This window comes from Ylistrum balloti, unplaced genomic scaffold, assembly GCF_031769215.1.
Source record: "Ylistrum balloti isolate Yb309-2 unplaced genomic scaffold, AGI_CSIRO_Ybal_v1 Utg370078, whole genome shotgun sequence".
NCBI classification, from domain to species: Eukaryota; Metazoa; Mollusca; class Bivalvia; order Pectinida; family Pectinidae; genus Ylistrum; species Ylistrum balloti.
In genome coordinates, this window is record NW_026782116.1 from 1423165 (window position 1) to 1438162 (window position 14998).

Below are 14998 nucleotides of genomic sequence, written 5' to 3' on the forward strand. Positions count from 1 at the left end.
GTAAAGATTGTGGTACTAATTAATTATCAATCTTGATCACTGACTGAACTCTTTAACTGTTCAGTTGAAATTATTTCTGCTATGTATTAGCACGCAATGGTAAAAGTATATATATATATGTACAATATATTTATCAACAACGCTACGACTGAACTGATTCATTAGCATCAATACATATTGACTTACAATCTGTAAAAAATTGATCAAGTTTTTAAAATAAGAATAGGTTTATCACAAATGAATACAAATGAATACCTTACAATGTACTGTATATTAACCTGTACCTTCTGAGTGCTTCCCAAAGTTCTCTAGTCCATATCTATTGTTGTGCTGGAGAGTTGGATGTTCCTGATCAAAAAGTCTTTGTATTAACTGTGTAACTCTCTTCCACTCTTCAAACACACAGTGTGGTAGCATCTTTGGCAAAAACACATTTTAAACGCAATTGATTAAGTATAGTTAAAATTTCAATTTCACAGTATGTTGTCAAACTGAATGAAATAAATGGAAAAATATTAAATGTTCAGGTGAATAAAACTGCCGACATTTTACATAATACTGTTCTTTCATACTAAATCCTTACAACTGATTTAGGTATTTTCATTTTGAAGATGATCATCTTAATTTCCGTTTTCTTTCTCAAAAAAAAGATGCATTATCTGATGTTTTAGTAAAACAGGTAAAACAAGCATACAGAGTTCGCTAAAGCAACACATGTACCCTTCTGGCTCCTGCATGCTATAACACTGAAATTATTTATAAAGATGGTGCTGTTTCATCTTATTTTTGAAAAATAAAAAAAAACATACAATTAGTTTGAAACTGCATTTTTATGTAACAACTGAATAACAAGTATGAAAATCTGACAATTCAGTTCCATCACCATTGTGTAATAATGTGTTATGGTCATTTGTAAGTATGATTTGATCAAAATCCTGTAAGGAATGAAGCTGCTAGTGTCGAATATGATTTTCTAAAAAAGGACCTTGACCATGACCCGAGAAGATATTTCAGTACTTTAAAAGTGTGAAACCTTGATGAAAATCACTCTAGAATAGTGCTGTCAATAATTTTCTGCTTGTAAATTGATGGAAGTTAGCATTGAATTATTGGTACGCAGAGTGTGGATGGAGACTTTATATGACTATGGATTACTGTAAATAAATCTTACAATCATTATTGCGGCCATCTTGATGTGATTTTCTTATGAAGTGAAAAAAAAATTGTTCTTTGACAAAACATATACCTACATCCCATGGTCTGTATATATCTACCAATCACTTAGCTTGTAATACACAGTTTGAGTTGTGTCAGCTAGAGTGTGCAAAATGTTACGGCATGAAATAAATCACTACACATCAGTGCTAATTAAGTGACATGTATGTGTGTAATATGACGCTATCAATTGCTAACGATGGTCATTTACAGCTTGCTACATACTGTGTGTAATGTTGATATGAAGAGACAACATGGAGGGATTATTGCAACGCCAATGACTTTGTCAATAGCAAGACGGGTGGTCTAGCGATATGTTTGAACAATTCAGAATGGAAGTGAAACAAACTAGAAGGGGTTGGAACTATCATTAGACATAAAATTATTGTTTTTATTGAAAAAAATCATGTGTTGGAACTATCTGCCAATTCAAACTGACTGGAGGTTCACTGAATTTTTTATTATCTTTTTTTTTTTTATTCTAATTTAGATACACTGGATCCTGTAATAAAGTTGACAACATTCTTCAAAAAAATATGGTTCACTGGCTCTGTTCTTAGAAAAGCTGATGAAAGACATGGTCTAAGCTCATTTTGCCAAACAGAAACCATCTTTTATTATGAACACATGAAACTGAGAGATACCATACCTGTGCTAATGTCACTACCATATCCTCATATACCAGAACCAGGCCTGAGTCTGCTTTTGTAAACATCTGGGCCACAGAATGCATCATTGGTTCACTAACAGCAGCTGCTCGCAGCAGATCCAGGTAAACTCTGTCACCTGTCAAAGTTAACTAAGTATACCTACATCTGTTCATTAAATATAATCAAATATCTATAGTTTCAATGACTAATGAAGTCAACAGCTAACAACATTTTTTTCAAAAATAAGGATGTTATCTCTCTTCCTGTCATTAATCTGAACTCTCACATAGATGTACTATGTGACTATTGGATGTCTTCCAAAGGATTGCGTAAGTACAATATATTTATTGTCTTTTATATCTATTATATGATTTAGGCTATGATAAGATGTCTATCATAGACTGCTCAAACAAATCTGTTCTCACCAAGCAAGCTATATTATTACCTGAATTGTTTATCAGTGCTAGACAGAGTTCCTCCAGCTCACATTCCTGCAAAAACAGACACCATATAGAAGTTAAAACTGCAGCAAAAGAACTGCTGATGTGAAACGGCAAATCACATATAGCAGAATTAAGTAACACTGAGTGGATAATAAATTCAACACTTGTCAAAAAACTCGAGTTTCTGTTGAAAGCCAAATCAAGCATTTTGATACACTGTGTATGTATCTTTTATATCTCCAAGACTTGGACCTTCAGCATGAGAAAACAATGCCAGTAGCATCACGGTCCAGATTATTAATAACGAATAAATTAGATCTATTTATATATACTTGCATTACAATTTTATTGTATCTATTTTTCATAACCTTTCAAAGAGAAAATGAAAACAATTTACCATTACACTTGGAAAATGAAAGCAATGGCATACCAAAATCCTTAACAGGTGCTGTGTCTACCTTTAGTTTGTTATTCTAGGTTTTAAACCTTGAGTATAATTTCAAAGAATAATAGAGATATCAAGCTGACAGTGCTAAGACCATATAGAAATATCAAAATATCAAAAGTATTTAGAACTTAAGATTATTATGCATGATGCATGGATCCAGATAATTTTCGTAATTTCTAGATTTCAAGTTTTAATTACTTTGATCCAGACTTGTATTAACACTGAGTATACAAAGGATCTGACACATGTTAAAGGACCCCTTCTCTACATCTACAAAAGCTCTTTCATCAGGACCTGCCTGTCACTCCTTCATGTATATTTCAGTTTGATCAGTGTAAAAAGTATATACCGGTAAATAAATAGAGAATCTGCACGATCTATACATGTTGTGGTATTTAAAGGCACTTGATCTACATTTCTATTAGTATATATTGGTTAAAAATCTTTTTGCATATCAAAAACAAAGGAAAAAAATTCACTAAAACAATATTTATACTATCTCCAACAATGTATCACACTTCCTTCTTCAGAAGTCAGCTACACATGGCATTTCACTCAGCAATCCATTGAGCATTCAAGATTACACTTACACCATACAATGAAGGAATGAATTTGGATCTGACCTGTGTGTATGTTACTGGACCTAGTATTTCTGCCATATGGAGTTGAACTGACCAGTCCAGTTGTTCTAGATGACTGTGGAGCCACACACTTGTCTCAGGGCCTGTAAAACAGTTGATTATGAGAGTCAGTAAAGGAATTGTCTAAGTCCTTATCAATAAACATGTGGATAAATCAAATATCATGCTTTACATGCGTTGTAACACAAGTCTTTTGTAATAATTATTAGAAATTGAAATATTTCTTGGAAAATTTCTGTACAGTCCATTAAAATTACATCATATTTTATCATTCCAATACCTAGACTAAACCATGGCCCCTTTCCAATTCGATCTTAACTGAACTGGTACTACAATGATAAGTTTTTGCAAAAAGAATTTTTGCTATTGTGTTAACGGTTCATATCACTGTATTACTGTCACCTTTTAAAAAATCTGTTTTAAAAAATCTGTTTCTTCAGAAGAAATCATTTTAAAGTTAAATTGAAGCCAATGAAGGAAATGTACTTTCGCTTACCATAAGTGCACAGTTCACCAGAAGCATTCATCAACTTAAGTAGAGCTGAAAACTTCACCAAATTTTCTTTCAACTTCAACCTCACTCCTGCATCTTCATCCGATTCCCAAAGAGCCACACTATGCTGCCATAGTTCAGCCACACTCAGTAACCAAGGCGCAGATTCGGTTGCTAAGGACCTCACTAAGCTAGTCAGAAAGGCCTTATGATGTTTCATTGCTTCAATAATACTAATGAAAATCTCTAATGCAAAAATGGTATCCATGCCTTGATTTTGGTTACTAAGAGATGAAACATTGAGGAATGGTAGAACAGTTTTCTGGATGAACTTGTTACAATTCAGCAGTGGTGTCCTCATAATGTCTTCACTGTTGAATGGTTTCTGCGGCAAAAAAAATATGAATAAGGATGGTATATTCAAATCCCCTAAACATATATTGCACATGTCATATTTCAAATAAAACAAACTGTATGCATTTAACTAATATTGAATGTATATTTGGTTCTGTGTAACTATCACTGTCCCATAACAACCCTGCAATCTATCTACATTAAGAAGGTTCATAAGTCAACCTAAGACCTCTCACTCTTTCAAAGGCAGTGATCTCAGGAGAGAAGCAAGAGGCACAGTTGGCCTGTGTCCATTCCCTTTTCAGCAGCTTTAAAGGAAACGATTTTGAAGACCTTCTTTATTTTATGTGACTTTCATGTTTATCCGAAAGTTAAAATTCCTTCTTTCCAGTGTGTTACAGGTAAAATATCATAAAACTTGGCCTCTTTGTTATCCAGGAGAAAGCTATAAAGCTACTGAAAGATACTGATAATCAATAACCCATCGCCCTGACTATTTGCTTCTTTGTTATTGAGATGTATGTAATGGTTCACAGGAAATAGCCGACACCAAAAGCACAACAGATAGATCCAGTTGGATGGAAAGAAGAAGTATTGACACCACAGCTATAATGTATGTCATAGCTGTATTGTGTTTCTTATAGCTTTACAACTGAACATACACCTGTGACATATATAGGAACTAAGGAAGATTTTATATAAAAAATACTGACAAGGAGCCCCAAAGCATGGTATTATCCCCCAAACCCAGCTGTTGGTGTAAAACATATACATACCTGTATAACAATTTGTGATGTCACTCAATTATGTACTGCTTTTATCCCTTGAGGATCTAATACAATGAAAATGCTAGTGCAAAACGTAACGTCCTCTTTTGTCAATTATCAATTTCCTTGCATCTCCTCAACGTCAATGTTATATATATATATAATTATCTTAGATCTCAACCTAATGGTAAGAGTTTACATATCTTGATGTAGATCCTGTATGTTTGACTGTTGGTATTTGAATAGAGCTTGGTATTGTTCATAAACAAATTTATGCAACACTCTATAAGCTCCAGAGTAATACAAGGAGTCACAAGAAAATGAAAAATTTGATGGTAACAGAAAAATAAAATGTCCGCAATAAGAAAAGGCACAACTAGGGCACAAACATTATATATATAAATATATATATATTTGTGTTTTTTGAGTATGTTCTCAAAGTAACAGAAAAAATATAAAAAATGAAATGTCGTTAATAACAAAAGGTACAACAAAGCCCTTGGACAGACAGACGGACGGAGCCCAAATATCCCCCATTTACACATTTCACAGGGGATAATAAAGATTAAGAAATACTGTGAGCACTGATAGCATGAGTTACTTAAGGACAATAGACTACAGACAACACACCTAACAATCTTGGCACCTTATACGTTCTGATATATCTGTAAGAAACCTTACCTGGATTGCCATCTGTATGAAGTACAAGGCATTACGACGTTCCTTAGGAGACAGCTTATTACATAGAATGAACTGATGAAAATTATCACATACACTACAGCCCTCTGTCTTTCCTGAGGCCATATTGGACATCCTTGTTAGGACCTGTATATAAGGAAAACTTTCACATATAAAAGTTCTGGTCTGCTGATAGGCCAAAAGGCTGTAATAGTGGACATAAAACCCATCAAATAAATGCAATAAATGCAAAAGTCATAGGCAATTCATATCTTATTTCACCTCTCTTGTATAAGAATCTGTTAGAATGAAACTTCTTAAACGCAGAAACACATCAGTTTTTCATTGGAAAAGTCATCAACAAACGAAATGAGGGTGCTTAATTTTCTTACTTCATTCAAATCTATCACTTTAAAACATATGATGAGTGTTCCACTCTGAAAATATTTGGTACGTTATTAGCAAAATATTTTAAGTCATAAAAATTCACATTTACACTTTTTTTAACTGCAGACAAAAAGTTGCTAGTTTCAAGTAAGGAAGCCTAGAGATCTCACATAGGTAGTAATGCTCACCATGACACTCAGCTTTGTCATTGTACAAACCTTGATAGCTATCTCTGCTTGTTGTGCACTGCTACTAGCCCGGCTTACAATGCCTTTGATTACAAGCTCAACATCCTGCAGGGCGAGCTGACATAGCTCCAGTATAACCTTCAAACACAAGCACACAGTTTATAAATGTTGTTGAAGATCTTTGACAAAAAAAAGATAAATGAATGATTGGCTATTTGACATTACTGGTTTTACTAAACATATAATTTTACAATAGTTTATTTCTTTTTTTTTTTCGAAACTTTTATACACGGCACTATTATTGTAAATGTTCTTATTATAGAACAATGAAATTTTAACCCAATGTCCATTTTGAAAACAATGATGAATTTATGCATTCATACTAATTGTGACATTAACGAGATACGAAACCTGCAATAAATAAGATTCTATTTTAGTGCAATATCTATAGCACAAAAAACACTAAAACATGATAACCTTAAAAACATATTCATTTAAAGTATTCAAAATGATTTAAACTTTTACGGTTTTACCAAAAATTTGAAGCAGAAGTGAACATTTTTTGCTTTTACCAAAGTCATGAAACAGACCATTGTTTTTATAAATTACTTATATGACATAAGCTTTATCATTTGTGAAAAATAAAATTATGAAAACTGTAAGTAAAGTCCTAAAGGTTCTAGTGTGGAGGTTCCAGTATACCTTAATGCCAACGTAGCTAGATCATTTAAATTCCTCATCAGCACACTACTCAACACATCTCGATAATGTTTATAACGAAGAAATACAGGAAATACAGAGAAAGGATTTTCTCCCATGATACATACACAGAAATTCATGTCACTAATACCTTCTCATTTTCACGGTTTTCCATGGTGAGTTTGTTAAGTGTTGTTGTTACAATTCCATCCAACTGATTGCCTTGAGGATGAGGCCAATGTCTATAAGTTGAGTACACTGTGGCAATGTGTTCATCTTGAACAGTCAAAGGGAGACTACTAAAACCAGCCAGCACCAACTGTAACAGTAGAATGATTTTCTTTCCTTATGAAGCTATACATCTCCCTTAACATTAACTATCATAATAAAAGTTAACATAAAAATAATGCTTGCATCCTTTTTGTCGTATTTCACATGTAAATTTCTTTCATTAAAGCTTAAGTAGTACATATTTTTTGTAAAATTAGAAGACCTGAAATAATTGTTGTTATTATTAAATTTCTATTCTTGTGCAATATCATCATAGTGCTGGAGGGAAACATAGAAGTTTCAGTGACAAATACATTTCATTTTATTTGAAAATTTCTCGGTATATTCTAGAAGAGTAGTACTAATCTAACCCTGATTATCCCCCCTTTCCTTGTAGCTACAAGTTCTCGGTATATTCTAGAAGAGTAGTACCAATCTAACCCCGATTACCCCCCTTTCCTTGTAGCTACAAGTTCTCTGTATATTCTAGAAGAGTAGAACCAATCTAACCCCAATTATCCCCCCTTTCCTTGTAGCTACAAGTTCTCTGTATATTCTAAAAGAGTAGTCCCAATCTAATCCTGATTATCCCCCCTTTCCTTCTAGCTACAATTGAAGTCAAAACTACTTTGACCTTAAATTCAACTGTTACATTGTTACTCAGTCACTTGGAGAGGATAAGGCTTAGAATAGCCTTCTATGTAGCAAATGATTCTCAAGCATAACTATCTGTAAGATATGTGCCCCTCCCCCATCAAACCTTCCGATGCATATACAATAAGTAGTAAAATTGTTTGATGAATTTGCTGCAGTTGTCAAATGTGACCTTTGAACCTTTAACCTTGACTGAAGATCATCCAGAATATGACAAAGTGTAGATCATGATGACATTATGGAGTACATATGGGCCAAATCTGTAGAGAGGTTTACAAAAAATGACAATAACTGGGAACAGGCTGGATGGGATAGTTAGACAAGATAACACTATATCTCCAGCCTATTTACTGCACTTTAAGTAATGGTTTCATAAGCTTTACCTGTTTAAGCTGCCACAGTGATTCTGGATCCATACTGTCTGCAATTTTTGCCACTAGCTCATAAAACTTTTCCATTATATCAGTTGTTAGGAGTGCAGCCATGTCTTCTTGTATAGTTTTTATCAAACTGTCAAAACACAATTACTGCTATAATATAGTGTCTCAATTAAATATTTCATCAATAAAACAAAATACATTGTAACTTTCTAGCAGTTATGCTTTTAACAAAACTGATCTCGAATTCAGGTTTTTCACTGAAAATAGATACACTAGCATGTTTTACGCTTACACATCAGTGATATGGCTATTAATATCAATAAATGTTTGTTTGTAATAACAACAGCCTGTCTACCATTTTTTATCACTATAATATAAGGAGCACAGATTCATGAGGTTCATACAAACATATATTTTGCGTAAGTACATATTAACACACTTACCTTGAATTTGACCAAACTTCAGCATCAAAAGTTGTCACAAGTTTTAACAAACCATCTGAAATTTTATTTAGAAATAATGATATAGTTTGTAGACATTCATATGAAGAATCCCTGAAATTTGTATAGAAAATGAAAGTGTATTGATTAACTTAAAGTCTGGAAACATAGATTGCAAATTAAAATTAAGGAAAACTTCAATTCAGTAAAAAAGAGAGAAAATACTTTAAAGGTTGAGAACTAAAATGTTTAACACTGATCGGCAGTTGAATGTTATGTCCAAAATAGCAATGTCTATCACACTCCAACTGTACATACAAAAATATTTGATATATGAACAACTCATGGTGCTTGAAGTCAATGAAAATATGTAGCAAATTTTGCAAAAAAAAAATAAAAAAAAAAATTCAAAAAGAGCTCAAGGACTAGTCCTGCATAATTGAAATTATGAATAATGGTGGGTATTAATTCTATTTCAAATAGCTATTTTAAACGTAAATGAAAAATGTAACAAACATCTATTGAATACTTTGATTTGTTACTATTTGGTCTGTTTTCATTTTATGGACCCCGGATATCTAAAATTTATCAAAACAATTTACCAAAAATTATTTTCTCTCCATCTATCCCTTTAATCAGGTCATCAATCTGCATGATAATATCAATACAGATCAGCTTGTTGTAAATAAAAACAGAACTGTAAAGCCAATCCAGGGAACAGAAAAAAGTGGCATTTATTCCTAAGTGGCCTTAATATTGAGGTTCAATAACTAATGGTTGCATTACATAGGGAACCAAAAAAGCAGCCTTTATAGACATGTTACCCTTAATACAGGTTTTACTGTATTTCACTTGAGAAAACTTTTATATCAGTGTTACCGGTGTAATCAGGCTGTCTATTCTCTATCCTCCACAAAATAGCTGACAATGACCAGTCTTTCTCAAAACAGCATTGTTTGTTGCCATCTGAATAGGAAATCTGCAGTACTTCACAGAGATGTCCTATAATAAACTTCAGATCTTCACTAAATGACAAGTTTTCTTCTGGATCCAGAATAACATTTTGTCCATAGGAACATTCTGTGATACCTGTGAGTACCTTGACAACCATTCTCAAGAACCTCATTAGAGAACACCTTAGGGACATAAAGCTGGAACTCATCTTTCCAGAACTTAGTCTGCTTGAGACCAAAGGAACATAGTTACACAATGAGACAGTTGCATCAACTTGAAGATTCTTGTCTTTGTCTTTTGATACATTCAGAACTGTTTCCGAAGAAACAATAGTTTTTATCTCATCAACCCAACGTTTCCATGGAAATTTACTACTTGGAGCATCTCTCAATGTAGAATTTAATCCAGTGTCACTTTCTAGTACTATAGTACTACTGTATCTCCCAAATGCTTTCGATGGTAAATTTGGAACCCTAGAATCATCCTCAATATCAATGCCAAAAGAATTAAATTTCATCCATTCTGAAATCTGACTGAACATTTCTGGAGATTTGGGACAGAAACAAATACCTAGAATCAACCACTGACACAACTCTGAAAGCGTTCGCTCTTCGTTACCATGGTCTTTGATTTTTTCAGCTTTTTGTCTATCAACCATCATGATCTGTTTGAATGCATAACACATTTCTGTAAGTGTAAAAGCACTAGCAATGGTATTTCCAGAGTTACATATTTCATCCAGTCCTCCAGTCATACCAATGTCTCCATTGGTATTGGAAAGTTCAACTTCATTTGATCTTTCTGATCGGGTGGACATTGTTACATCTTGAATGCTTTCTGATTGGCTAGTTTTGTCTTTGTTGTTATAGCTACTTTCATCAGGTCTTAGTGAAGTGATGAGGATACTAACAAAATAGTCAACAAACAGTTTTCCCCACAGTAGGTCATCACCATCAATTTGGTCCTCACAAATATGGCTGACAGTGTCATATAGCAGAGACCTGGCAACTTGTTCCTGGATAGAAATCAAGCTCTGAAAAAATCCAATGGTAGAACATTGTATAGAATAGTACAAATGTATTTAATTCTTTCATTGTGTAGTTCCTTAAAAAGTACATGGTGATTAAGGTTAGAGTTTTGTTTCTGCAAATGGTATTACCATCTACACAGAAAAAATTAAACATTTTATAAAAGTTTATGAATATTTCAAGTAGACATATCAAGTCCAATGTTTTACTGTATCAAACCATATATAGGTGTATTTAAAAGAAACCCAGTACTACCACTGATAAAAATAGATAAGCTGAAAAAGAACATTATGTAACAACCAAATGGTCTTAGAATAGAACAAAAAAAACCCAGAGATTTTGAAGTCCATCTTAATGGGACCTAAGATAATTACATATGTGTTCTTTTCACTTCTTTACTCTTACAGTGTAAAATCTTATTTGTTGTATTGACCAGTACATGGATCAAATGAAAACATTATTCATTAACTTCAGGAACTTTCGCATGAAATGGAAGGAAGATCCCTCAAGTACTTTCTGATCAACAACAATTACTTTCAGATGACAAGCCCAAGATGGCTGTCTGTTGCATCACTTTGTTTTTGTTATCAAAATTTGACAAGCATACCTAAAGTGCCATCAAGAAACCTCCATACCAATTTTATGGATTGTTCAATAAGGTACTTCTCAAAAAAATATTAAAAAAATCATGATGGTGCTTTTCCACCATATTATTTCATCAGACAACAGCCAGGAATCTTTTAAATAATATCAAAAAAAGATCAATCTAGAGTTTCTCAAAAGGTAATGATACAACTACATAAGTAACTGCATTTCAAGCGAGGGACAAACAAGAATAGGCTACTGCACTAACTTCTGATGACTGCTGACTAAATGGTCTGGATTTCACTTCTTTACAATGAAGTTCTGTTACTGGTAAATACAATGTGTATGGGTAGGTAACATAGGAATTACTACTCACATCAAAGAACAGCTGAAACCAACCACAACGTTTTACCACTTCAATAAACACTGTCTTGTTGACGGGTGGTAGTACTGAACACAGGGCCTCAATTTTATCGACCAGTTTTCCTGGACTCAATCCTCTATCTTCTTCTGGGTGGAGTTCTTTGTAGTGTGTTGTTATCACTTTGTATAGAAGGATATTGTATAAATGTCGACTCCATGTTTCCTGTTGTACAAAAAAGAGAAACATTCCTTTGGCATTTACGTACGATGCATAACAGAATCCAGCAATGTATTGTTGTAAGTTTACTGTCTGTTAAATAACAATGTGTAACATTCACACATCTAACTGATACACACAAATCACACTTTTGTTCAAATCTGATTATTTCGTACAGGTCTGAGATGAGAATGTTTAAAGATTTACCAGCTAAATTTCACTCTTTTTTCTATCCAAATGTAACTTCTAAATCAACTATAATATAGCAGAGAATCTGCAGATCATTTCATCACAAAAATGATACAAATACTATTTCAGCTGAGAACAAATATAACATGATTGAAAATGTGTGTTTTTTGTTTTGTTTTTTGAAACACTAGAAGCTAAAAGAAATAATCATTCATCATAAATGTTGGCATGTTCAATTGGAAAATTTCTCAGCTTTTCACTACTGTTCATTTTAAAAAGACTAGTTGTCTACATCAGGAGAAAAATAGTGAATAAACACAGCATGGCAAGCTGACTTGAATTCAATACACTTCAAAGAAATATAAGTAGTGGCTAGGTCTATCCCTCATATTATGTTATGTATCCGGTCCCAGCTGGTACAGGTAGATGTTACCTCTTCTTGTTGTTCTCTGTCCTCTTCCAGACCACTACAGATCTCTTGAATTGCCCCATGCAGAATAGACACACATAGTCCAACATCAGTCTTTGAAGTCTTCACTTTTCCTTTGATTCCAATCTACAAATGAAATAATATTCAAGCTGTAAGCAACTAACAAACTGAGATTTGTTCAAAATATCTTAATTTTTAATGGAAAGGATTCCTGCTCACTAGTTTCAAGGTATTATCTAATGTACACAATTCTATTTTGTCGATTCTTACTGAAGGTTTTGATTACTGCATGGCACATGTATGTATTCAAAACATGAATGGGTTGAGTCTACAAGACAGTAGATCTGGTTACTGCAAAATGGAACACAAAATGTGTATAAGGTACTTTAGCCAGGTACTTGAAGCTGTGCCACACAAATGATGGCTACCTTACAAAACTATGGAATCTCAGGGACCTTTAGATCATTCCTGACACAGAGAAAGCAGGAACCTCATTGACTGACAAGCCCTATCATCATGTACTGTGGACTCCAGTGTCCCTCAGGGGACTACACTTGGGCCCCTCCTTTTCCTCTGTCACATCATTGACTTACTTAACTGTGTTTTCTTCTCAAAATTCATCTTTTTGTGGATGACTGTCTGTTACACAAGCCTATAAAGAGCAATAATGACCAGTTCAGCCTCCAACGTGGTCTTAAGCCAATTGAAGTCTGGATAAAATGCTGGGGCATGGGATTTAATGCTTGAAGTGCTATCTCATATCAGTCTCTAGTAGAAATTCCCTGCACCAATATCACTTTTAACACTAGAAAACCATATTCTCAAACAGGTGCAGGACAACCCTTATCTTGGAGTTACATTCAGTGCTAGTTTAAAGTGGACCACACGTGCACACATCAACAAAATTTCATTCAAATAGATACTTTAGATTCATTCCCAGGAACTGAAAGTAATCTTCTCAACCCTTAAAGATTCGGCCTACATTTCACTTGTTCAAACTATATTCGACTATGCTTCTGTTGAAAAGGATCTGTACCAGAAAAACGATACAGACAGTCTAGAAGCTTAAAGGGATACAGCGATGTGCACGTGCTTTGTGTGCAATGACTACAGCAGATACAGCAGCGTATCCAAAATGACAGAGGAACTTGGAATGGCAACCGCTCTCAAACACAGATGAAACCAATATTTAGTACTTTACAAAAAATTTAACTGTCTAGTTGTCATACCCGTTGGCTCTCTATATTCCAGTTTAATACTGTTTATATGTACATATGCAGCACGGTAAATCCACCAAATTGCTCACTTATAACACCGGTATATGTAAAAGCTCATTTGCACAAGCTACCATAAAAGACTCGACTGTACTACCATCGCACATAATCACCTGTAAAACTATAGAACATTTTAGGGCCACTGTTGTGACTGAAAGTGACTATAAGATTCCATTGTTTAGTGTAGAGCACTCACTCATCATGAAATGACTTTATTCAGTAAGTAATCTTATTCTCAGTAACAACAGATACAGGCACTTGGAAGTGTGTTTTATGCTAGCGATGAAAAGTGTATGTTTGCTTCGTTTGAAAGTTACTTCATGACGAAAGGACAGTTACTGCACATCGACAAAATACAATTCGGTCTCAAAATGTTTTTGAATTGTGAAAAGTACAACTACATCAGCTGTACAGGTAAACATCATACCTGTTTATTTGTCAGCAACAGAGCCGACTGTAATACTGCTATCTCAGGACAGTAATTCATTGCACTGCTCTAGATATATGCTCATGTCGCGATAACGTTTGGTTATGTTTACAATAGCGGGAAATATGTACTTTTCTACCTTCAAATTAGAGAGCTCATAGCAAAGGCCCAGCTGAGCTGTCCAAAGCGAGAAAGACGGTGATCACGGACGAGGATAGTATATGTTTGTCCCTGATATGATTAGATAAATGAAATAGTCACTTACTAAAACGAGGACAATTATATTTACATGAAATGCGATGACTGTAAAAAGACACTTATGAATAACATTTTTGGATACAAAATTAGAGTTAAATACAGTAATATGAGAGCTCATAACAATGATAGAAATGTCAAAAATCCGGATAGGGAGGTGCATTAGTCCCATTATTGAATAAATTCTGTAATTTTCTGTGTCTTACCATTTTAGAACAACGTCAAATACTTGTGGATATTCCTGTTCGTAGTCATCAATGCTTTTCAAATCGTCTTGCGTAATTGGTCCGTTGTCTGTCAGCTTGTTACCGCTGTTTCTTGTGATACACCAATGTATGAAGGTTCACTAGTTGTGTATTGTTCCATTTTCGGACTGATTCAAGGGGAAAAACAACCAAAAAACCACATGGCCGACGGATGGCCAGGGATATCGACAGTAATTCTCTGCGTAAAAGTAGTTTAATCTTTTATTTTAAATCCACATATAAGGACCCCTTATCGCTATTTCTTTCTGAAAAAGCCAAATCTCATAAGTTGGGACCCTTGGTCCTTTGTTGTACATTATCTTT

The 14998-nt window shown here is 34.0% G+C and overlaps 1 protein-coding gene across 1 annotated transcript in view; it reads right to left on the bottom strand.

The window, feature by feature from the left end:
• The window catches only part of LOC132549803 (uncharacterized), a 15377-nt gene extending 1095 nt beyond the window's left edge, over positions 1–14282 (bottom strand). Inside the window, exons 1-14 of the mRNA XM_060213774.1 lie at positions 14175–14282; positions 12477–12599; positions 11651–11860; positions 9587–10694; positions 8711–8765; positions 8271–8397; positions 7115–7282; positions 6295–6402; positions 5693–5836; positions 3894–4275; positions 3380–3480; positions 2311–2356; positions 1865–2001; positions 285–417 (exon numbers count right to left, since the gene is read on the bottom strand). Coding sequence (XP_060069757.1) covers positions 285–417; positions 1865–2001; positions 2311–2356; positions 3380–3480; positions 3894–4275; positions 5693–5836; positions 6295–6402; positions 7115–7282; positions 8271–8397; positions 8711–8765; positions 9587–10694; positions 11651–11860; positions 12477–12599; positions 14175–14234 — 2902 coding nt within the window. The 5' untranslated portion in view covers positions 14235–14282. The remainder of the gene's footprint in view (positions 1–284; positions 418–1864; positions 2002–2310; positions 2357–3379; positions 3481–3893; positions 4276–5692; positions 5837–6294; positions 6403–7114; positions 7283–8270; positions 8398–8710; positions 8766–9586; positions 10695–11650; positions 11861–12476; positions 12600–14174) is intronic.
• Between the last annotated feature and the right edge of the window lie 716 nt (positions 14283–14998).